This window comes from Hemiscyllium ocellatum, chromosome 6, assembly GCF_020745735.1.
Source record: "Hemiscyllium ocellatum isolate sHemOce1 chromosome 6, sHemOce1.pat.X.cur, whole genome shotgun sequence".
NCBI classification, from domain to species: Eukaryota; Metazoa; Chordata; class Chondrichthyes; order Orectolobiformes; family Hemiscylliidae; genus Hemiscyllium; species Hemiscyllium ocellatum.
In genome coordinates this window covers 4,054,635-4,081,078 of record NC_083406.1, presented here as the reverse complement: position 1 = coordinate 4,081,078, position 26,444 = coordinate 4,054,635, and the positions used below count along the sequence as shown (strand labels likewise).

General features: G+C 41.4%; 1 protein-coding gene across 1 annotated transcript in view; it reads right to left on the bottom strand.

Moving 5' to 3' along the window:
• The window catches only part of LOC132816349 (protein diaphanous homolog 3-like), a 545,172-nt gene that overhangs the window by 219,080 nt on the left and 299,648 nt on the right, over positions 1-26,444 (bottom strand). Inside the window, exons 18-19 of the mRNA XM_060825802.1 lie at positions 5,305-5,397; positions 5,111-5,205 (exon numbers count right to left, since the gene is read on the bottom strand). Coding sequence (XP_060681785.1) covers positions 5,111-5,205; positions 5,305-5,397 — 188 coding nt within the window. The remainder of the gene's footprint in view (positions 1-5,110; positions 5,206-5,304; positions 5,398-26,444) is intronic.

Sequence of the window (26,444 nt, the reverse complement as noted above, 5' to 3'; positions counted from 1 at the left end):
GCCCAACAAGTCCACACCGACCCGCCGAAGCGAAACCCACCCATACCCCTACATTTACCCCTTACCTAACACTACGGGCAATTTAGCTTGACCAATTCACCTAACCCGCACATCTTTGTGACTGTGGGAGGAAACCGGAGCACCCGGAGGAAACCCACGCAGACACGGGGAGAACGTGCAAACTCCACACAGTCAGTCGCCTGAGTCGGGAATTGAACCCGGGTCTACAGGCGCTGTGAGGCAGCAGTGCTAACCACTGTGCCACCGTGCCGCCCTAATTGAGACCCATTTGGTAAACACCTTTCCAACGCCAAACCTTTCCAATGTGTAAAACAAATATGACCATTCCACCACGTTGAATGCCTTTTCCGCATCTTGTGAGACTACTACTCCTGGTATCTTTCCCTGGTGGCAGGTCTGAATCACATTCAAAACCCTTCTAACATTATTGGATGGTCTATGGCCCTTAATAAACCCCATCTGATCCTCCTTTATGATGTGTGGCAGTACCCTTTCTAGCCTCAATGCTAACGTCTTAGAAAGGATTTTAAAATCTACATGATGGATGTAGATTTTAAACTTCAGAGCGGTCTGTATGATGCGCAATCTTCTGGGTCCTTTCCTTTTCTGAGAATAAGAGAGATATTCACGTCTTTCAGCAAAGGTTGGAGACAGCCCTGACTGTATGAGTAGTAATGCATGTCCATAAGTGGGCCAGGCTGTAGATTAGACTTACAGTGTGGAAACAGGCCCTTCGGCCCAACAAGCCCACACCGACCCGCCGAAGCGCAACCCACCCATTCCCCTACATTTACCCCTTACCTAACACTACGGGCAATTTAGCTTGACCAATTCACCTGACCCGCACATCTTTGTGACTGTGGGAGGAAACCGGAGCACCCGGAGGAAACCCACGCAGACACGGGGAGAACGTGCAAACTCCACACAGTCAGTCGCCTGAGTCGGGAATTGAACCCGGGTCTACAGGCGCTGTGAGGCAGCAGTGCTAACCACTGTGCCACCGTGCCGCCCGTGTATTCCTGTAAATTCTTTTAGAATTCAGCTTGAAAGCCATCTGGGCTAGGTGCCTTACCGCTCTGAAGTTGCCAGATTGCATCAAGTATTTCTTGGATTGTTAGGGGAACATTCAGGACTGATACCTGTTCGGGGTTAGGTCCAGAAAGGTCAAGTTTTTAAAAACATGACTGCATCCTCCTAGCTCTGTCTTTGCAATCCTGCGATTTATATAAGTCAGAGTAAAATTTTCTAAAGATTGCGTTAATCCTTATATGATCATGAGTCAGAATACCCGTACTTTCCTTGATAGACGTAATGGTTTGAGGGGCCTTTTTTCTCCTTTGCAAGAAATGGTAAGTATCTACCAGGTTTATTGGCAAATTCATATAACCTTTGTTTTGCAAATAATATTTCCCTCTTAGCCGTTTGGGTAAGCGTGGTGTTTAGAGCTGTCCTAAGGGCAGTAATCCTTTGTAATTTAATAACAGAAGGTCTGTTAGCGTACGCTGTTTCACTGCTTTTCAGCGAACTTCAAGCAGACACTGTTATTCTCCATTTAATTTTTTCTGGGTCGCTGAGTATGAGATGATCAAACCTTGCGCATAAGCTTTGACGGTCTCCCACATCATTGATGGGTTGCTAGCCATACCTGAGTTTTAAATTCTTGAGAGAAGTACTTTACAAATTTACTACCTTTCATCAGAAAGGGATCCATACGCCAATACCGAGGGAATGTCTCATTGTTCCTCGCCTTGATTTCCATATATACAGCAGCGTGATCAGAAATTGTTATACTGCCTATTTTACAGGATAATATGGAATTTTTAAAAAACATATCAATTCTGGTATGATATTTATGTGGATTGGAGTGAAAAGAAAAATCTCTGTCCTGTGGGTGAAGAGATCTCCATACATCTACTAATCCTAATTCTTCATTCAAATCCACCAATTGTCTGGATCTGGGGGATGCTCCTGCAATACTCTTGGGAATCCCATCCACTTCCGGATCCATAATACAATTAAAATCTCCCCCTATAATTGTATGATGAGCATCGAGAGCCATCAATTTTGAGAAGGCTTCCGTTATAAATTTAAAAGGGTGTGCCAGGGGACAATACTGATTTAAGATCCCATATTCCTCTCCATTCATAAGGGCTTTAATCAGAATATATTGTCTAGATTCGTCTTTTATCTGGTTTAAGATTTTGAAAGGGAAATTCTTCCGAATAAGGATAATAACCCCCCTACTTTTTGAGCTGAAGGAAGAAAAGAAGGCCTGATCAAATCCACCCTGCCGTAATTTCAAGTGTTCTTTATCCAATAAGAGTGTCTCCTGTAGGAGAGCTATATCAATCCTTTCTTTCTTGAGGTTTGATAATATTTTCTTCCTTTTGACTGGTGAATTACTCCCCTTGACGTTCCAGGTGCATAACTTAACCAACTGATTAACCATAATCGTCCGGGCAAGTCTGAGACCCCTTGGGAGAAGAAACCCTATCCAGAACATCCCGAGCATAGAGCATATAAAATTCACAAAAATAAAGACTCTTTAATACACTCACATTAATATAATGAAAAAATATTGCTAAATAAAAAAAACATATTTAAATGGAGATTTTCCCCCTTGTTCCCAGGGGGCATCACTTCCTTACCAAAAGCCCATCATATCCTCTCCCAGCCAGTGGCCCACCCTTGACCCAGGCACCCCAAGATAGGATAAAGAAGATTCAAATATACTACAGAGCTAGAATCAACAGTGAGCACCCTACTCCTGTGCCCCCCCCCCCCACCCACACCAACACCTGGATATATTTGGTAATGTTAATACCATGTATAAACATATATAACTATAAAATTACACAGTCTCAACAAGTAATAATTAAATATAGTAATACAAAATAATAGGGGAAAATAACCCCGCTCCTAAAGATAGAGATAAAATAGGATAAGGTAACCACCTCCCCCCACCTACATTAACTAGACCCCCCAGCCTATATATATTAAAAAAAAAGATGGGAGGGAAGAAAATCGCTAAATAGAGAACAAATAAATAAACCTCTCTCCCCACCCCCCGAAGATAATATTAAACAGTAAGGTAATGAAAGGGATTAATATAAAAAAAGGGAAGTGTAAACCGGGGTGGGGGGAGAGCAAAACAACATTAATTAACTCTTCCAATTTATCTAAGAGAGTTCAAAAATTCCTTGGCCTTCTCCGGCAATCCAAAGTTGTAGACGGACCCTTCATGGCTAAAGCATAGCGTTGCTGGGTAGTGCAAGGAGTAGTGAATATTTAAGTCCCTTAAACACTTCTTTGCTTCATCAAAGGCCTTCCTCTTTCGGACCAGAGCTGGGGAAAAGTCCTGGAATAACATAATCTTGGATCCTTTATAAATCATGGCTTGGGGATCTTTCCCGAAGATTTCTGGAAGCTTCTAAGAGCATCTGCCTCTCCTTATAGCTCTGCAGCCACAACAGGACCGGGTGGGGGCGCTGGTTCGAGCGGGCCTGCATATTGCAACCCGGTAGGCCCATTCCACCCTTACCCAGCCTGATCCAGCCTCCAGATTTAAAAGCTGTGGAAGCCACTGTTTGAGAAATGCTGTAAACTGGCCTTCCTCTTCCCATTTCGGAAGGCCCAACAAACAAATATTTTATCGACGACCTCGATTCCCGATCCACGGCCGATTCTGCTATAGTCTCAGAGGTCACGGCCTTTAGATCCGCCCCTCCGACTCGGTGCTTGATTTCCTCAATGTCTCGGTCGTGCTTTTGTAGCGCAGCCGAGAGTGAATTGCATCGGCTCCGGTACCCTTCGATGAAGGCATCAATCTTCGCATCAAGTTTGGAGATTATTTCCACGAGGCTCGCCACCGTAGGTGAGTCCCCCGGGGCGGCTGTGGATGCCTCAGCTGCAGCTGGGAAGGGTGGGGGAAGGGTTACTGCCTGCTGAGAACTGTGGGCTCCCTTCCCTTTAGTCATTTTTACAGGAGATTAGATTGTTTAAATTCAGTACCGAGCAACTAACTACATTAAGTAAAAACTACTTTAAGTGTTTTGGTGAGTGTGGAGGAGGAGGGTGGCCTATTTTGCCCAAGTCTTGGGAAGAGCACTACAGACTCAGACTTGCTGGGTCACCGCCATCTTGGATTCCTTCGGCTGTCCACCTTAACTCAGGTATTTTTTCTATGACCAAGGTGAATGTTTCATTTTTAGTGAACAGGTGTTTCAAATTAAAGGTCTATTTCATATGTAATGCCAATAGCTAGATTTCTTAAGTCATAGTATGGCTAAAGGCCATTCATTTCCACAATACATGTTCTTAAGATCTTGGTGTAATTCAGGGCAAATTTATAGTTAATTTTCATTTGATGGATTTCAGATTTCTTTTTGCAAAATATGGCAGGCAAGCAATAATGCATAAAATACTGTTCAACATGATTTTCTGACAATACATTGAGATGAATGGCCTTAAATTGGATGAACAGAACCTTTGCCTTTAGACTAACGTATGTAAGTGCTTTGAGGTGGGATAGTTACATTGAACTGTTGTTTTAATATTTATAACTGATCATTAATATAGTTTCTACATGCAGTCAATGAATTTTTTTTTTAAATCCAATATTTGTGCATTAGCATAATTTTTAACAGAGTAAGAATTAATAACATTTAAAAGAACCGTGACACATTAACAATGATTGATGTAGTACATTATAATTTCAATTACTAAGTTATAACTACTTGACACTTGGGCTATGCCTACTACATACAGTAAGAATTTTTACCAAGTGATTACAACCAAAACTAAATTAACAGAATAATTAATCAATATTGTTAAATGCCAAGCTAAACTTTTATCTTTTTTTCACACGACCAATATATATTAAGTAAAGAAAAATGTGTAGAGGTGCAAACTCTTTCAAACATAGTTTCAAGTCATATCAGTTTTATAAAACCTAAAGGCTAAAAAAGTAACCCTCTGTTACTGTGATCAGTGTTATCAACTACAGCTTTAATAAAAAAACATTATGCACTCGAGGCAGAGTTGAGAAAAAAAATTCAGAAATTACTGAATAAAATTTAATTTAAGAAACCTGGATTATGGAGTCATTCAATTGTTCTTCATCCACTTCCAATATAATTCTTCTTATTTCCTCATAAGGCATCCGAAAAGATCCAAGAAAAATGGCTATAAAAAACATTACTGTAAATGTTAATGATCATTGTTACTTTGAAACAAAATTTAAACTATTAGGAAATCGAACATCACAACCGTCTTTACACTTACAGAGATTCTGTGCAATCTTTGGATCTAGAACTTTAAGTTTTTTAACTCTCCTTTTGATGTCTTTCTTTTCTTCATATTCCTCATTGTTGTTACCTGCCAGATAGAGATCAGAATGTTCTATTTTATATTTCAATAAAATGAATTCCATTGCATTCTGCTTGTTGTGTGCATCACTAAACTACAACTAAGTTTATATTAAGCTAATATAAATGGCAACATATCTTTTAAAAGTGGGAAATGCACGAGTGTGTTTCCCTTCTATCAGTTAGTACATCACTGTTACTGGAAGAAGGAACAACACTTTCAAATTTAATTGATGAATGTTTTCGCACAACAAAAAGAGTCAATTAATACAAAATAAGAATCAAGTTATACCGTTAGTTAGACCAAAGAGATTTGTGGGAAAAAAGTTCACAATAAATAAAACAATAATGGTCGTTAATATCGTACAGGTATTGGATCAACACACATTCAATACTTTGCAATAATGCAGTAATTGATTTGAAGTACACCTTAAGCACTGTCGATTTATTTGATTCTTTCATCAGAAGGAAGTGCCGTTGGCAATCCGTAACTGCTCAAAGTGATGATACAAACTGTCTTCTTGAACTGCAGCAATTTTCTTTCTGATTCTGGAACTCAGGCCTCATAAATGGAGGATAGGTTATAGGAAATCTGGACAGGTGTTACATTCTGCAGAATTCACAGCCTCTGACTTGATCTTGTAGCGACTTTATTTATATAGCTGGTCTAGTTCAGTTTCTGGTCAGTAACAACCCCCAGGATCAGAGACAGGGGGAACAAGCACTGGAAATGCAACTGACAAATGAGTTTTTGTGGACAAGTGGTAATGTCCCTACCTCTGGACTAGGACACCAGGGTTCAAGTCCAACATGCTCCAATCTATGTAAAACATCTCTGCACAAATTGATCAGAAATTATCTACTTGAGGAACTTCTTAAATGTTCTGGAAGTGAGATGATCAGCCTCCAAAAGTCACCACTATCTTTGTGCATCAGAAATGCCTCCAATCACTGGAGATTTTTTCCCTGATTATCACTGACTGCAATTTTCAAGGCTCCTTGATGTCAACTCAATCAAATATTGCAAGGAAATGAACAGAAGCCTGAGCTTTTCCACTCTGCTCTTTTATCCGTGGTAGGACGAAGGCTGCAATGAATCAGATGTCAGACTATTGAAACTACTAAAAGCAAAAATGACCCTAAGTTTATGAACTATCTGGTTCACCATCAGCTAGTTTATGGGGAAAGGGATGGAGTTGATAACTAAGGAATAGAACTTATACGAGAGGCCAAAGTCAATGGCTTTATTTTCTAAATTTCTATTTTGAGGGAATTTCTATTCATCCATTACTGAATGTCATGCAAGTCTGAGGCTGTGTTTTCAGATGATGTCCACAAATGTTGGAACACAAATGAGAAATAGGAGGGGAAAAAAGAGTAGATCCCTTGAGGAACACTGAATACAAAGATAAATGAGAGAAAAGATAAGGTATGGTAGTTGGCACTAATGCTCTGATTAAATAAATAAGAATGTAAACAAGCAAGTGGTGATCCACTGGTTGATGGCAGCGGAGAGCCTTTGAAGGATGATGATAAAGGTCAATATTGTCAAAGGTGAAAAACTACACAACACCAGGTTATAGTCCAACAGGTTTAATTGGAAGCACTAGCTTTCGGAGCGACGCTCCTTCATCAGGTGGTTGTGGAGTACACAATTGTAAGACACAGAATTTATAGCAAAAATTTACAATGTGATGTAACTGAAATTATACATTGAAAAATACCTTGATTGTTTGTTAAGTATGTCATCTGTTAGATAGGCTGTGTTAGTTTGACGTCTTTCACAAAAATCACAAATTTTTTTTTAAAAGTTACATTCTCAGGTTAACTTTAACAATTGGTGTCAGCCCAGATAATATGTTGAAGGTGTTAGCCCCCTGTGTGCTGTTGTCTGTGCCATAATGTTTAGACTGATTGTAATCTAAAAATAAGTTAGCAGAGTCTTGTATGGATTCATGCAGGTTTTGAGCAAAGTACAATGTAACTCTGCAAGTACAAATTCAACCCACAAATGTATATGTGTATGTGTGTGTGTGCGTGTGCATGTGCATATGTGTAGGAGTGTTCGTGTGTGTATATCGTGCAATAGTAGTCACCTGTAATGTGACATGAACCCAAGGTCTCGTTTGAGGGCCTCCTTAAGGGTACCAAAGTTAGCTATCAGCCTCTGCTTGGCCACTTTTTGCTGCTGCCTGTCCGGAAGTCTGCCTTGGAGGATGTCACCCGAAGGTCCGAGGTCAAATGTCCTGGACCGCTGAAGTGCTCTTCACCTGAGAGGGAACCCTCCTGTCTGTTGATTGTTGTGCAGTGCCCATTCATCCGTTGCCATAGCCTCTGATTGGTTTCACCAATATACTATGCCTCAGGGCATCCTTGCCTGCAGCGTATGAGATAGACAACGTTGGCTGAGTCTCATGATTACCTGCCTCGTACATGGTGGGAGGTGTCCTCATGCGTAATGGCGTTATCCATGTTCACACTTTGAAACGTCTTGCAGCACCTACTGTGACAGGGTTGTATGGAGTTGTAGAACATAGAACATAGAACAATACAGTGCAGAATAGACCCTTCGGCCCTCGATGTTCCGCCGACCTGTGAACTATTCTCAGCTTGTCCTCCTACACCATCCCAAAATCATCCATGTAATGTCTGAAAGCCAGGCAGTTTGCTCCGAACAATGATCTGTTTGAGGTTTGGTGGTTGTTTGAAGGCGAGCAGTGGAGGTGTGGGGAAGGTTTTGGCAAGGTGCTCATCCTCATTGATAAAGTGTTGCAGGACATGAAGGACATTTCGTAGATTTTCAGCTTCTGGGAAGTACTGCACAACAAAAGGTATCCTGTCAGTTGCAGCACGTGTTTGTCTCCTGAGGAGGTCATTACGGTTCCTTGCTGTGGCACGTCGAAACTGGTGGTCGATGAGTTGAGTATCGTACCCCATTCTTATGAGGGCATCCTTGAGTACTTCCAAGTGCCCATCACGTTCCTCCTCATCTGAGTAGGTCCGGTGTACGCGTCGGGCTTGTCCATATGGGACGGTTGTTTTAATATGCTTTGGGTGGAAGCTGGAGAAGTGTAGCATTGTGAGGTTGTCTTTGGGTTTGCGGTAGAGTGTGATGATGCGGTGCCCATCCTTGATGGAGATGCATGTGTCCAAAAATGAGACAGATAGTAGAGAGTAATCCATGATGAGTTTGATGGTGGGATGATACTTATTGATGTCACTGTGTAGTTTTATCAGTGACTCCTCGCCATGGGTCCAGAGGAAGAAAATGTCATCAATGTATCTGGTGTATAGTGTTGGTTGGAGGTTCTGCATAGAGAAGAAGTCTTGTTCAAACCTGAGCATGAAGATGTTGGCATATTGGGATTTCAAATTTGGTTTCCGTGGCTGTTCCATGTATCTGGATGAAGAACAGTGTCAAAGGTTATACACTGATCAAATAGATCAAGGAGAGTTAGTTCATCTTTGCCACAGTGTTGTGAACTCTGCAGGGACTGCTATCTTTTAAAAAGAATTTTGAGCTCCCAGTTGAGGATGACGCAAGATTTCATGATATAAGAAAATCATTGCGACAAAAGCCTAAAAGCACCTAAAGCCAAAACACTATCTTTCGAGGCAACTCATACTTTAAACCACAAAACATTCTTCCTTTTCTTTCAGCCTAATTGAAGATAAAACTCTAAGAATATATTTAATACTGTCCTTTGAAGACATTCATTTCTCTCAGAGTGATCCTTCATTCCTAATAGTTTAGCTGAGGTGTTTGTCTTTTTCAGCCTGGGAACTCTTAATCTCAGAATTGCAAAAAGGGTTATTCTCAAACCAGAGATTCTTCCTATAGCACAAGCAAGACAAATCTGTCAATTTCATTTCAATGCCTAAAAAAGTTGGTCTCTCCTATTGTGATCTGTGAACGAGCTCTCATTGCATTTCTTCTTATTCTCTCATGGGATGTGGGTGTCAATGGTTGGCTAGCACTTATTACCTTTTCCAATTGCGCTTAATAAAGTGGTGGTGAGCTGCCTTCTTGGAGCACTGCAATTCATGGGCTGTGGATAGGCCCGATTAGGAAGCGAATTCCAGGAATCTGACCCAGTGACACTAAGGGAACTGTAATATATTTCCAAGTCAGGATGGTGAGTGGCTTGGAGGCGAACTTGTAGGTGGTGGCTGTTTCCAAGTATGTGCTGCACTTGTCCTTCTAGATGAAAATGGTCGTGGGTTTGGAAGGTGCTGTCTAAGGAATTCTGGATGTTTATGGATGTGGTGCTAATCAAGCAGACTTGATTATATGTCCTGGATGGTGTCAAGCTACTCACTGGAGCTACATTTATCAGGCTAATATTCCATCAATATCCTGACTTGTTCCTGAATTATTATCGTGATTATTATTATGCTTTATTGCCATGTGTACTCAAGTATAGAAGTACAGAAGTATGGTGAAAAGTGTACAAAGTTGGCGTTCTCTGGCACCGTCTTGGGTACAAATATCCAAATTTTAAAAAAACAGCCAAACCAGAGACAAAAACGAAAGCAACCATCAAAGATACGAAAATCATATATAAAAAAACAGAAAAACAAAAAAAAAGAGCCAAGTAGAAACAGAGGAAGCAACTTGATCACAAAGTCTTGTTTTGGGGGAAGCAGGTGGTGAGTTACTCGCCACAGTATTCCTAACCTCTGATTGCTCTGGTAGCCATTGCGGGACTGTTGTCATTCCAGCATGGTGAACCATGTGATAATACTTTGCCTTTAAGGTGTATACTTTGTCCTGGTTAATTTTTATGAAGATAGGTTGAGCCAGGGGTAGTGACTGGCATGCTCAAAGCCAACGAAGTAAACAGCTTGTAAGGCCTTGTTTAAAATTTGTAACAATAGAAACAGCCTGAATGGGTGGGGTCAAGCTTTCTGCTGTTCCAGGGGTCTTAAACTGGATGTTGAAGTTCTTATTCCTCTCTCTTTACAGCTCAAAACTGGGGTTCTCTTCCTGCTGCTAGAATTGCATGTGAGACAATCTGTTTACTGAATTTGCCTTTGCCAAGGGTGTGTTTATGGAATGTTACTACATTGAAACAGTTATTTAGTAGTAGTAGCATATATAAGCATTTTGATAGAGTTACAGTTAAGCCAATTCTTTTATTTTGCCTGTATTTCATTTGTTGTGTAAAAATAAGGTGTTTTGCTTCAAGTAAAATAGCTATACCAATCGAATTGCATCTAAAATGCAATGCCTGAAACACTTACCTTTAAAATCAGAAAAAGTTAAGGTCTAGTCTATCTTCATAATATATTTTGAGGTCATTTGGTCTGGTGTGTAACAGCCACATTATCATGCTGCTGTTGCTGTTGTCCATCTCCTAGATCCCAGCAAACTAATTTGTCTCCGTGTTTAATGGATTCCTTAGAAATGCTTAGTTCAGCAACATGGCAATGTGAACCATATGGGCCATGTATCCAGATAGAAATTCTGATCAGCTACCCTTGCAAATCCAGCTCTTATAAACAATAAACAGCTTGAAGCATAATGGTTTACAACTCAACATTCTCAAACATTTTGTGCAATTTTAGGGACACACAGTCCATCCACTTTTGAGATACAGATTGTTGCCATTGTCTCCGAATGTAAACACCATACATGTTCTTTCAGTGAAACAATCTGGGCCACCTTTAATTTCCAACAATTAAAACACCTAGATTTGCTGTCAGGCATATTTCAGAACACATCATTTGATCCCCACATTTTCACACAAATCAAAGCCATAGTACCAAAGTATTGAAAGCTTTCTAATCTAATAATTGTAAAAACAGTTAGAAAGAATGTCAATTTTGGTTTTGATTTTTGTAACGGGCATTGTAGCGGGCTGAAAATCTCATCAGCTAGATTCATACATGGCGTTCCAGGAAAGATAGGTGATTATTTAGGAGTTTAAAAACATCTTCAAAGTCTTTGAAGAGGTAAGAGGAGATTGAGATGGACAATAATTTGCAAGGGTTGTGGGATTGATAGTTTTTGGTGGAGGCCTAGTGACAACATGTACATCTGTGGTGCTGTAGATAAAGCTGTCGGGTGAGGTTTCCTGGACTGCCTTGTAATTCTCCAGCATTCCTAACAGTGGCTCAGGAGAAAATTCACAGTGGTGCATCATATAGGATAGCAGCACCTATTGTGGTCAGGAGTAATCCAATCAAAAAATGAAAGATCTGTATGCTTTGCTATTGGCCTCAAAGATTGATGTGTGAGACACCTTGGGACAAGAGAGGATAAAAATGATTGAGGTGGGAAGTCATGTGTAAACCTCTCTGGAATACATCAAACTGAAGTTAGCAACCTTAAGGTTATGACATAAAAGGTCAGTCCAGTGGCACTTCTGCGTAGCTGCAGATGTTACAAGGGCAAGGGCAGCAGCTTATATCAGCACAGTGCTTTCAAAGTAATAAAACATTCTTTAGGCTTAAGACCAATGAACCCTTTGAATCATTATTGTGGTGCACAGCCTTTTCACCTGAATGCACATTCTCTTTAAAATTTTTATGCAGTATATTAAAGGGCAACTTGTGAGCAGCCTGCATGGTAGCATCTTTAGCTGCCTGTCTGCAGTGTATACACTCAACATAGAGGAAACATTTGATTTGACTGTGTACCAGGTAGATATACAACAGGGAGAGTCTATTGACATGTCACTCACTGGAATGACAGAATGGTGATGCCCTGATGTGAGCATATGACATACATAACAAATTCATTGCGATTCTTCAGAAAAGTGGATACCTTGTGAGATAGGCTAAGTGTAAATAGTGTTGCTAATAGTCCTCAAGGTCTCTGTCTCAACAAGTTGCCTTTGTGGTAATTGTTACAAGAGCTAACCTATTGGACATACAAATGTACAAAATAGAGGTCAGTCATTTGGCCCATCAAGCTTAATATGCCATCCAATAAGAGTATGGCAGATATGCAAACATTTTGAATTTCACATTCTCATCTGCTCCTACCTGCAAGATTTTACCAAACTCTGCCTTAACAATTTTTAATGACTCTAACTCTACCAACTTTGGCGACAGAACTCCAGAATCGCGCAACACTGAGGGGAAAAAAATATCCACCTCATCTGTCCTAAAATGGCAAACCCTAACAATAAAACATTACCCACTGGTTCTGAATTCACTGATAAGAGGAAACATCTGTTCCAGTTCCTCATTGTTCAATTTAGTCACCCCTCACTCTTCTAACTGCAATGAAAGCAAGTCCTGTCCGTCTAACGTTTCTTCATAAAGCAACCTACTCATTCCAGGTATCAGAGTCAAAAAGCACAGCAGGTCAGGCAGCATCCAAGGAGCAGGAGAGTCGGTGTTTCAGGCATTAGTCCTCCATCAGGAATGTGCCTCCTTGGATGCTGCCTGACCAGCTGTGCTTTTCTAGCACCACATTTTTTGACTCTATCTCCAGCATCTGTAGTTCTCACTTTCTTCCATTCCAGGTATCGAACCAGTAAACCTCTTCTGAGCCACCTCCACCATATCTAAATCTATCCTTAAATAAGGAGACCAAACATGTACACTGCACATGAAATGTGGTCTCACTAATTCCCTACATAAAAGTAAATATGTTCTGCTTCATTTATGTGCAATTCCTCTTGTAATAAAAGATATCGTTCTGTCAGCCTCCTTAATTACTTATTGTAAATGCATATTAATTTTTTGACTAATACATGGGTCACGCCACTGCACTTCAAAATTCTGCAGTAATTCTTTGTCCAAGTAATACTCTATTTTTCCTATCAAAATGAACAACTTCACATTCCCCACGTTAGACTCCAGTAGCAGATTGTTTTCCCCACTCACTGAACCTATCTCAATTGGGATACAATAGATTGATGTCCTTGTCACAACATGCTTTCCTCCCTACCATTATGTCATCTGCAAATTTAGCTGCTATGCTTTTGCTCCCCTCATCTAACTCATTGATATAAATTGTAAAATGTTTAGGCCCCAGCACAGATCAGTGCAGAACACTACTCATCGCATCCTGTCAATCAGAAAAAAGACACATTCACACAAATTTTGTTTTCTGCAAGGCATCCAATCTTCTATTCATGAAAATATATTGCTCCCAACACTATAAACTCTTACTCTGCACAATAACTGTCATGTGGAACCTTGTTAAAAGCTTTGTGGAAACCTGTTTCCAGTACAGTCTCCTCCTTTACTCCTGTGTAAATTACTGCTTTAAAGAACACCAATAATTGGCTAAACACGATTCCTCTTGTTCAAACTTCTGCTAAGCACAGTTCATAGAGCCAAAGAGTCATATAGCATGGAAACAGACCCTTCGGACCAACCAGTCCATGCCAACAATGTTCCCAAACTAAACTAGTCCCACTTACCTGTGCTTAGCCCACATCCCTCCATACGTTTCTTACTCATATACTGAGCTAAATGCCTTTTAGAAGTTGTAACTGGACCCACATCTACCACTTCCTCCATACACAAATCACTCTGTGTAAAAAAACTTACCCCTCATGTCTTTTTTAAAGCTTTCTCCTTTCATCTGATGGTAGGAGCAGTGCTCCAAATGCTTGTGATTTCAACTAAATCTGTTGGACTATAAGCTGGTGTTGTGCAACTTCTGTACTTGTCCACCAGCACCTCCACATCACACCTTAAAAATATGCTCCTTAATCTTGAAATCCCCCATCCTTTGAATAGACTCCTGCCATTCATCCTGACTAATATTTTATAAACCTCCATAGGGTCTCCTATCAACTTGCTCTGCTCTAGTGAATAAAGTCCTTGACTATCCAGCCTTTCTTTATAAAGTCAAACCCTCCATTCTTGGTAACATCTTGGGAAATCTATTCTAAACCCTCTCCTGCTTAGTAATATCCCTCCTATAACTGAGACACCAGAACTGGACACAGTATTCCAGAAGAGGCCTCATCAAATTCCTGTACAATCTCAACATAAAATCTTCCTGAGGTCAAAGGTCTGAGCAATGAAGACAAGCTTGCTAAACACCTTCTTATCCACCATGTGTATATGTGATGCAAACCTCAAAGAATTATGTACCTGAACCCCTAGGTCTCTCTGTTCTGCAACAGTGCTCAAGCACAACTCTTCAGGATTACCTTGATTTTTTTTAAATGTAGTGAGTACCATTCTTAATAATCAATGTTATTCACTAAATGTTAAATATTTTTAGAGGAGTCCAAGCAGTCTCTTCCTAATTAGAGCTTTATTTGACCTGACCACACACCATAAAACTCAAAATCTCCTTTATATACATTTCAATAAATTATGTTTAAATTGACTTGTTTGGACATGTTACATGTTACATACCTCCAGAACAGAACAGACTCCATAGGGAAGGTTACTACAACACCACAAGGCAGTCTTTATACATTTAATGCAGTGAACTAATTAGTTACCTTTTACTCATTACCTTTAACTCTTAGTGACTGAATATCTCATTAACAGAATCAGATATTAAGAATGAATTTCAACATGCTCCCCATGACAATTTTCAAGCTAACTGGCCTATAGAACAGAAAGTTTCATTCACTTGAGTGGTGTGAGCCCAGTCAAACATGGGAAATGTGGCAAAAAAATGATAATATCAGAAATCTCAATGTCAAGAAAATTTCTGCTTTTTCCTCTTATCCATTTATATACTTCTTGCTTGCTTCCTGACATACTCCAATTCATTTCTCCTGATTAAACATTTAGTCCTCTACCGTTCTCTACTTTATGACCATTCATCTGACCTGCTACCGAGCTCTGTGTAATTATAAGCTTTTTCCTTAAGTATGATACTTTGTTCAACTTGAGTTAAGCACAGCGAGTGACTCCTCTGTATAAAGGGTTTTTTTCAGAGTAGGAATTTATTAATTCTAAGTATTCTAAAATATTCCCTTCAGTGTCTGCCACTGCTTCCATACTGAACTAGATCCTAACATAGTATGTCAATTCACTTCAGCTAGCTCAGCTTTCATGCCCTCATAGTTGCCTTTAGTTAGGTTTCAAATATTAGTCTTAGACCCACTCCTCCTTTCAACCTGAATACAAAATTCAATCATATTGTAGTTCTTTTTATCTAGGGATGCCTTTACAATGAAGTCATAACTAACTGTATCATTACATACTAACAAAGCTAATATCGTCTGCTGTCTGGTTGGTTCCAGAATGTATTGCTCTAAGAAACTATGTGAAAACCGTTTTCTGAATTCCTCTGCTACATTACAACTGTCAATATGATTTTACCAGCTTTATATATCAATTCAAATCACTCACGATTATTGCTATCTTTTTATCAAAGCACCCAATATTTTGTCTTGTTATTTTGTCCTTCATTCTGGTTACTCTTAGGGAACCAAAAATGCCTTCTGGCATGAATCTCATATGATAGTAAGGAACACCTTGTGGGGCCAAAGGTGCTGAGTTTGCACTTGACGTTGCCGTTATCTAGGTTGGTCCATCCTGGTTTCACTGCTTTGAGACTTCTATCATGGTTTGATGCAACTGTGGAGCCTGCCAGGCCATTTCAGAGGGCAGTTAGGAAATCAACCACAGTGCTGTGAGTCTGGAATCACAGGTAGGCCAAATCATGTCAGGCAAATTTTCTTCCCTAAAGGATATCAGTAAACAAGATGGATTTTTACAACAATTGACAATAGCTTTGTGGTAACTATGAAGTATTTAATTCCAGGTTATAGTTCAAAAATTACTATTTACCACGGTCAGATTTGAATCCAGGTCCCCACAGCATCACATGGATCACTGGATTACTTATCTTGTAATAATACTAGAGGTTAAATAATTTTAGACAAAGTCCAAGCATTCTCTTCCTATCTAGTCACGATTTGGAGATGGCGGTATTGGACTGGGGTGTACAAAGTTAAAAATCACACAACATCAGGTTATAGTCCAACAGGTTTAATTGGAAGTACACTAGCATTCGAAGCGTCGCTCCTTCATCAGGTGATAGTGGAGGGCTCAATCCTAAGACAGAATTTATAGCAAAAATTTACAGTTTGATGTAATTGAAATTATACATTGAAAAATACCTTGATTGTCTGTTGAGCCTTTCATCTGTTTGAATACCATGATAGTTTCACATCGTTCATGTGTAAATTACAAAACCTTTTTTTTAAAAGTTGCATTCTCAGGTTAGCTGTAACAATGGGTGATAGCTAGACAACATGTTGAAGGTGTTAGTCCCGTGTTCTCTGTCTATGCCATGATGGTTAGATTGATTCTAATCTAAAAAGTGAGATAACAGGGTTTTACATGAATTCACGCAGTCTTTGAGCAAAGTACAATGTAACTCTGCAAGTACAACTTCACCCCAAAAAATATATGTGTGCATATGGGTCTTTATCTGTGTGTGTGTCTGTCTGTCTGGGTTGGGGGTTGAGAGTGTGAGAGAGAGTGTATATGTATGTGCATGAGTGTAGAGTGGTCTAAGTCTCTGAGAAGATGTCTGTGTAAGTGTGGGAATGTGTGTGTCCGTAAGGGTGTGTGTGGGTGTCTGTGTATATGTGTGTCCGTGTGTATGTGTGTATTGGAGTGCCTGTGTGTGTCCGTGTATATGTGTGGAGGAGTGTCTGTGTGTGTGTATAGTGCAAAGGTGGTCACTTGTAATGTGACATGAACCCAAGGTCCCGGTTGAGGCCCTCCCTATGGGTACCGAACTTAGCTATCGGCCTCTGCTCGGCCACTTTTCGCTGCTGCCTGTCCCGAAGTCCGCCTTGAAGGATGGTCACCCGAAGGTCCGAGGTCAAATGTCCTGGACCACTGAAGTGTTCCCCAACTGGGAGGAAACATTCCTGTCTGTTGATTGTTGTGCGGTGCCCATTCATCTGTTGTTGTAGCCTTTGCTCGGTTTCCCCAATGTACCATGCCTCCGGGCATCCTTGCCTGCAACATATAAGATAGACAATGTTGGCTGAGTCCATGAGAACCTGCCACGTACAAGGTGGGAGGTGTCCCCACGTGTAATGGTGGTATCCATGTCCACACTCTGACACGTCTTGCAGCGCCTACCGTGACAGGGTTGTATGGAGTTGTCCTCAGAGCTGGGCAGCTTGCTATGAACAGCGATCTGTTTGAGGTTTGGCGGTTGTTTAAAGGCAAATAGTGGAAGTGTGGGAAAGGTCTTGGTGAGGTGCTCATCCTCATTGATAATGTGTTGCAGGTCACAAAGAACATGACGTAGTTTTTCAGCTCCTGGGAGATATTGAACAACGAAGGATACCCTGTCGGTTGCAGCACGTGTCTGTATCTTGAGGAGGTCATTACAGTTTCTTGCTGTGGCACATCGGAACTGGCGGTCGATGAGTTGGGCATCATACCTCGTTCTTGTGAGGGCATCCCTGAGTACTTCCAGGTGCCCGTCACGTTCCTCCTCATCTGAGCCGATCCGGTGTACGCTTAGGGAATGTTCATGGGGGATGTCTGTTTTAATATGTTTTGGATGGAAGCTGGAGAAGTGTAGCATTGGGAGGTTGTCTGTGGGTTTGCGGTAGAGTGTGGTGCTGAGGTGCATGTGTCCAAGAATGAGACAGATGGTCGAGAGTAGTCCATGGTGAGTTTGATGGTGGGATGAAACTTGTTGATGTCACTGTGTAGTTTTATCAGTGACTCCTCGCTATGGGTTCAGAGGAAGAAAATGTTGTCAATGTACCAGGTGTATAATGTTGGTTGGAGATCCTGCATAGAAAAGAAGTCTTGTTCGAACCTGTGCATAAAAATGTTGGCATAGTGGGGTGCAAATGTGGTCCCCATGGCTGTTCCGTGTGTCTGGATGAAGAACTGGTTGTCAAAGGTGAAGACGCTGTGATCGAGGATAAAGCGGATGAGTTATAGGATGGTGTTTGGAGATTGGCAGTTGTTGGTGTTGAGTACTGAGGCTGTTGCCGTGATGCCATCATTGTGGGAGATGCTGGTGTAGAGTGCTGAAACACCCATTGTGACGAGCAATGTTCCCGGTTCAACTGGTCCGTGGGTGCTGTGTTTCTGTAAGAAATCCGTAGTGTCGCGATAGAAGCTGGGGATCTCCTTTACAATAGGTTTCAAGATGTCTTCAACATAGCTGGAGAGATTCTTACACAGGGTCCCATTGCCCGATACGATGGGACGTCCTGGCTTTGGCTTGTTGGCTTTGTGTACCTTTGGAAGGCAGTAGAAGTCGCCTACACGAGAAGTACGTGACATGAGGGCGCGTAGGGAACTCTGAAGAACTGGATCCAAAGTCCTGATCAACGTGTTTAATTCACGGGTGTGTTCTTTGGTCGGATCAGCTGGTTGTTCAGTTGTTGGTACACTTCCTTGCAGTAATCCAACTGTAAATTTTTGCTGTAAATTCTGTGTCTTAGGATTGAGTCCTCCACTATCACCTAATGAAGGAGCGACATTCCGAAAGCTAGTGTGCTTCCAATTAAACCTGTTAGACCATAACCTGGTGTTGATTTTTAACTTCCTAGTTCGAGCATTATTTAACCTGACCACACACCATAAAACTCAGAATTTACAGGCTGATTCTCCTTTGTATAGATTTGGACATGTTACAAAACACCTCTGGAGCAGCTGGCATTGTCTAGCTCAGAGGGAAGGACATTATTATAACAGCACAGGGCACTCTTTATACATTTTATTACAACTAAAATCATCACTCATCTTGCTTACATCAGCAAGTACAGATCTCATATTTTTCAAGTCTGAGATATTAAACAATCTCAGAAATTTCAAGATATTTATTTCAACAAGAATCCAGTTTTTGTTATACATATTATGTGAGCTAACAGATACTAGTAGTGGTGTTTAACTCAAAGAAGCACATCACCAAGAGCAGTGGTAAACAATGTGACATGACAGGGATCTGGGTATTCACCCTCCAGCCTAAATAAATGAAATGTGGTTTGCTTGACCTTGACTTCAAACCCAGATATCTTAGTTTTAATATCTTTCAGTATTGCTCCCTTCTTATTTTTTAGAATAATGCATGCCTGATAATCGAGTAATAGCATGCTGTACATATGCTCAATTTAAAATTGAAAAAGCTCCAAGCTAATTTGGTTGTCAAGAGGGAAAACTTTCAGTGGTATCTTCTGCCAATGATCGAACTAGCTTTAAATCATTTAGATTATTAAAAGATTAAAATAGAAAAACAAATATACAGAGATGAAATCAGCTGATGATAACTGTCTAGTTCTTTTGCCCAAGGTTCAAAATCATAAAACTGACAGCAGGTAGTCTATGTTTCCTCCTTAACAAAAAATAACCTTGAGTCTTACAAAGCACAAATTGCAGACAGCTATTGTAGCCTAATAATTTGTTTATCAAGCAGAATACAAGCAGTTCATTATTTTAACTACAATAAAGTGAGAAGCATATGTCTTTTAATAACTAACAGCTCTCTATGGGCAATTTACTAGATGAAAGATACAATGCTCGAGATTAAAGGCTTTTTATGCACATCAAATAGTTCCCCTTATTACATTCAGCTTGAGTTTTCAGAAGCATAAGCAGGAAATGGAAGCACAATCACTGAATATGGTATTTATCATGATAAACAGATCTGAAAACATGGAAAAGTAAATAACATAATTATTTTAGCAGATCAGATGTCTAAATTCTAAGTAGTTTCATCTTCAAGTAACCGCAAAGACTTTAAAGAATTATTTTGATCTTATGTTACTTCCACAATAAACCATTAAATGAGGAGGAACATGCCAGAGGTAGCTGCAGGTAGTTCCACTTGGATGATGGGGACACTCATAGCTCAGCTTAGCTGGCTATGAACGCAGGGCTGCAGATGTCTCAGTGGAGGTTCTTAGATCACTTAGTCAAAAGTGAGTACTGCAGATGCTGGAAATCAGAGTCGAGATTAGAGTGGTGCTGAAAAAGCACAGCAGGTCAGGCAGCATCCAAGGAGCAGAAAAACTGATGTTTCGGGCAAAAGCCCTGCGTCATACTCTTAGATCACTTAGTACCCAATCTATTTAAAGGTCTCTGAGGCAGTGCTAAATGATAGTCGGAGAGTGCAGCCTATTCAGCTCATGTGCACCAAAATGCGTCAGGGTTTTGAGCACGAGTTCCTCCATTGAGTAATTGGTCAACCTACTGAAGAGCCATATGCAACAACACTTGAAATGCCTGCAGAAACTGTGCAGTAACATACTCAGGATATTACACAATTTAGCACGAATAGGTCAGTGGCAATAACAAAGCAGGAAAAGATCACAGTCATTGCCCAACTCATGACCTCTACGAGCTGAGAGTGTTACTGATTAGGATGTGTGTGCCACCATTAACACAGGCGTCCATTTCCATCTAAAAGACAGAACAGTTGTGCAGCAGGTCATCATGAGAGACTCTGCCTCCACAGTAATGCCAATGTAGCAACTCGTGGAGTGGATGGTCAGGAAAATAGTTACGCATTGGTGAAGCAATGAAGCATCTGTCGATAATAATGCTGAAATCTTCGGGAGGTTGCGTATCCTCCGTGACCAATAGAAATTTATATGATTGAGCTTGCTCTTCCATGGTTATAATAAATGCACTCCCTCAGATTGCAAACTACGATGTTACTCCTGCATCAGAATGGCACACTCAAATCAAGCTGGAATTAGGTGATCTATGAAGTTAATGGAATCTTAAGGAGAGCACCAAGCATAATTCACCAAGGCCCAACAATCTCCATTCCAAATAGGACCATCTTGATGTTAAAATCTGCTTACTCTCAATCTCTTCTTTCATGCTTTCACCCGTAGAACTGTGACACTAAAATGTTTCAGTCTCATCAAAGTCTACAGCTCTCTAAAGGGCCATGTTATGGAGAATAGAATATACTGGTCTTAGTAACAGCCTTATGGGAGGGCATTGCAGGGCACCACCTGCACAAGTAACAGAAAATCAATGGGCTACTCAATTCTGGTGAGCAAACAGCATTGGTTATATCTCTGTGCGTCTTAGTGTCATATAGATTGGGGAGCAACAATTATTTCAAGGGCACACTTGTCCCTGAGAATTCACGAGTGGGGTTTAAGGGGAGGGAACAGCTACTAGTCTGGAGTGACAGAGGTTAAACAAACATGATATGTGAAGGAAAAATCTTGGTGAAACTTGGAGGATATTATTGTTGTGGACACAAACCAGTTCTGGCCAGTCACTGGGAGCCCTTATCACCATATGGATGTAATTGATGCTGAAAATGTGTTGCTGGTCAAAGCACAGCAGGCCAGGCAGCATCTCAGGAATAGGGAATTCGACGTTTCGAGCATAAGCCCTTCATCTCGAAACGTCGAATTCCCTATTCCTGAGATGCTGCCTGGCCTGCTGTGCTTTGACCAGCAACACATTTTCAGCTGTGATCTCCAGCATCTGCAGACCTCATTTTTTACTCGAGGATGTAATTGATGATATGTTACATTTCAGGAGTCCACAAATGGAGGTGGAACTTGCTGCACTCTACATAGAACATAGAACAATACAGCACAGAACAGGCCCTTCGGCCCACGATGTTGTACCGAACATTTGTCCTAGCTTAAGCATCTATCCATGTACCTATCCAATGTCTGCTTAAAGGTCACCAATGATTCTGACTCTGCCACTCCCACAGGCAGCGCATTCCATGCCCCACCACTCTCTGAGTAAAGAACCTACCCCTGACATCCTCCCTATACCTTCCACCCTTCACCTTAAATTTATGTCCCCTTGTAACACTCTGTTGTACCCGGGGAAAAAGTCTCTGACTGTCTACTCTATCCATTCCCCTGATCATCTTATAAACCTCTATCAAGTCACCCCTCATCCTTCGCCGTTCCAATGAGAAAAGGCCTAGCACTCTTAACCTATCCTCGTACAACCTATTCTCCATTCCAGGCAACACCCTGGTAAATCTCCTCTGCACACTCTCCAAAGCTTCCACATCTTTCCTAAAGTGAGGTGACCAGAACTGCACACAGTACTCCAAATGTGGCCTTACCAAGCTCCTGTACAGCTGCAACATCATCTCACGACTCTTGAACTCAATCCCTCTGCTAATGAACGCTAATACACCATAGGCCTTCTTACAAGCTCTATCCACCTGAGTGACAACTTTCAAAGAGCTATGAACATAGACCCCAAGATCTCTCTGCTCCTCCACCTTACTAAGAACCCTACCGTTAACCCTGTATTCCGCATTCTTATTTGTCCTTCCAAAATGGACAACCTCACACTTGACAGGGTTGAATTCCATCTGCCACTCCTCAGCCCAGCTCTGCATCATATCTAAGTCCCTTTCCAGCTGACAACAGCCCTCCTCACTATCCACAACTCCACCAATCCTCATATTGTCTGCAAATTTACTGACCCACCCTTCGACTCCATCTTCCAAGTCATTAATAAAACTTACAAACAGCAGAGGACCCAGAACTGATCCCTGTGGAACTCCACTTGTAACTGGGCTCCAGGCTGAATATTTACCATCTACCACCACTCTCTGACTTCGACCGGTTAGCCAGTTCTCTATCCAACTGGCCAAACTTCCCACTATCCCATGCCTCCTGACTTTCCACATAAGCCTACCATGAGGAACTTTATCAAATGCCTCACTAAAATCCATGTACACTACATCCACTGCTCTACCCTCATCCACATGCTTGGTCACCTCCTCAAAGAATTCAATAAGACTTGTAAGGCAAGACCTCCCCCTCACAAATCCGTGCTGGCTGTCCGTAATCAAGCAGCGTCTTTCCAGATACTCATAAATCCTATCCCTCAGTACCCTTTCCATTACTTTGCCTACCGCCGAAGTAAGACTGACTGGCCTGTAATTCCCGGGGTTATCCCTATTCCCTTTTTTGAACAGAGGCACAACATTCGCCACTCTCCAGTCCCCTGGTACCACCCCCGTTGACAGTGAAGACAAAAAGATCATTGCCAACGGCTCTGCAATTTCCTCGCTTGCTTCCCACATAATCCTAGGATATATCCCGTCAGGCCCGGGGGACTAGTCTATCCTCAAGTTTTTCAAAATGCCCAACACATCTTCCTTCCTAACAAGTATCTCCTCTAGCTTACCAGTCCGTTTCATACTCTCCTCTTCAACAACACGGTCCCTCTCATTTGTAAATACTGAAGAAAAGTACTCATTCAAGACCTCTCCTATCTCTTCCAACTCAATACAGTTTCTCACTACTGTCCTTGATCGGACCTACCCTTGTTCTCGTCATTCTCATGTTTCTCACATACGTATAAAAGGCCTTGGGATTATCCTTGATCCTACCCGCCAAAGATTTTTCATGCCCACTCTTAGCTCTCCGAATCCCTTTCTTCAGCTCCCTCCTGGCTATCCTGTATCCCTCCAACGCTCTGTCTGAACCTTGTTTCCTCAACCTTATGTAAGCCTCCTTCTTCCTCTTTACTAGACATTCAACCTCCCTCGTCAACCAAGGCTCCCTCACACGACCATCTCTTTCCTGCCTGACAGGTACATACATATCAAGGACACGTCGTATCTGTTCCTTGAAAAAGTTCCACATTTCAACGACATCCTTCCCTGACAGCCTATGCTCCCAACTTAAGCTCCTCGGATCCTGTCTTGCAGCATCGTATCAGGTAATCAAGGATCTGTCTGCCCTGTGAATATAAAGGATCCGAAGATCTAATTAAAAGATAAGCAAAGTTCTCCTCAACGTCCTAAGTGAATGTCCACCCCTTAACCAACATTATAAAGAGATTATCTTGTGATCATCATATTGGTTGTGGGAGCTTACTGTGCACAAACTATTATGTTTTCAAAATTACAACAGTGCAGACATTTTCAAATATTGGTGATAAAGCACTTGGCAGCATGGTGGCACAGTGGTTCGCACTGCTGCCTCACAGCGCCAGAGACCCGGGTTCAATTCCCGACTCAGGCGACTGACTGTGTGGAGTTTGCACGTTTTCCCCGTGTCTACGTGGGTTTCCTCCGGGTGCTCCGGTTTCCTCCCACAGTCCAAAGATGTGCAGGTTAGGTGAATTGGCCATGCTAAATTGCCCGTAGTGTTAGATGTAGCGGAATGGGTCTGGGTGGGTTGCTCTTCGGAGGGTAGGTGTGGACTTGTTGGGACGAAGGGCCTGTAAAATAATGGGCAGCACAGTGGCACAGTGGTTAGCACTGCTGCCTCACAGCGCCAGAGACCCGGGTTCAGTTCCTGCCTCAGCGACTAACTGTGTGGAGTTTGCACATTCTCCCCGTGTCTGCGTGGGTTTCCTCCGGGTGCTCCGGTTTCCTCCCACAGTCCAAAAATGTGCAGGTTAGGTGAATTGACCATACTAAATTGCCCATAGTATTAGGTGAAGGGGTGAATGTAGGGGAATGGGTCTGTGTGGGTTGCGCTTCAGCGTGTCAGCATGGACTTGTTGGGCTGAAGGGCCTGTTTCCACACTGTAAGTAATCTAATCTAGTCACTGTTATCTAACTAGCACTGTGGGTTGTCTATGGTTGGAAATGATGCTTTTTAAACACCTCAGTTATTTCTTATATCAGTGCAGAAAGCAGGATGTGAGCCACAAGCCAAATGTTTATCAGTGCAATCCGTCCATGACCATTGCTTGCAACTGGTCAACAGGAGATTTCATTGAAAGGGAAAGCAGGAAACAAGAAAGAACTTGAAACAAAGTAAGAGTATATCTCCTCAGCAATGCATCTTACGATGCAGAGCAATTCAGTAAAAGGACTGATCTCTGAAGCACATTACTCTACATAATAAGAATAGGATCTGCACAAGCCCATGGCTAAGACTGCAAAGCATATGCATTGATGGATAGAAAGTAATTTAGACCACCTGGGAGAGGGCCAAGTTAAAAGAAGGAGGGCAATCATGGTCGGGGCAGTGGGTAATGAGTGACAAAAAAATAGAGGGAGACAAAGATCAAGAGGGGAAAAAGTAATTCACAAGTCAACAGCAACAATTCATGACAAGGATGAAGGGAAGAATTCCCCTATCTGATAGAATAAGACTGCATGAGAGAGATAGAGGAAGAGGATGTTATGATGAGCTTAAGGGAATCAGTGATCAACAGCCCCATCTGCAGTATGATGTATACTTTTTTTTAATAAATGCGATGATGTGGTGATTTAGATAACCAAGGATTTAAAAGAAATTTTTTAGCAAAGTAAGGGATTTTTCAGACCTTCTGCTCCAATGCAATGGATGCCCCCATCTTTGTTGATACAGATCTTTGATTCACCATTTCCCATGTTTTGCTGTTCTTCACCTAATTGGTCATTCTTTAGTGAACTAGTATTCAGCCACTGGTAGGATCTTATACAGTACCCACCAAGTGCACTGAACCTCTTATTCTGATTGATGTTGTCTTTTTTCCCTCATCTGGAGGTGACGAAGCCAATTGCAATGCTTTTCCTAGTTGACATTAGCTCAGCAATGCAAACTAAAAATTAAACCTGGGGCCCTCTGATTTCTTGAGCTCTGCTTCTCTCACAGATTAGTTAGTTCAGTTGGCAGGACAGCTGGTTTGTGATGCAGGGTAATGTCAGCAGCATGGGTTCAAATCCGGCATCAGCTAAGGTTACTACGAGGGGCGCTCCTTTTCTACCTCTCCCTTCTCCTGAGGCATGGTGACCCTCGGATTAAATCAACATCAGTTGTCTCACTCTAATGACACAGCAGCCCTAGAGTCTAGTAAGACTCTGTCAACTTTGTCTTTGATCTAACACAAATACTGCTGCTTATCCAACAGACCATATACTTAACAGCAACATGTTACAGAAACAAAATATACTCCTTTAAAATGTACCCAATTGCACCTTGTTTAGAACAAATAGTCTGCATCAAAACATTACTACATTGCTACCTGAGAAGTCTTCTCTTCTTTATCAACACTCTCAGCCACAGTCCAAACCTCTCAATTCTTACTTCATTTTTCTGTTTTTGCCCAAGGTGTTGATCCTTGCTGAGAAAAGGTTAAAGTGTCATTTCAATATCTCACCTAGCTTGGTCATTCATGAGACAGGGATGAGACAGCAAATATCAGCAGAATATTTAACCATATGGGGTATCACAGTTACTCTCA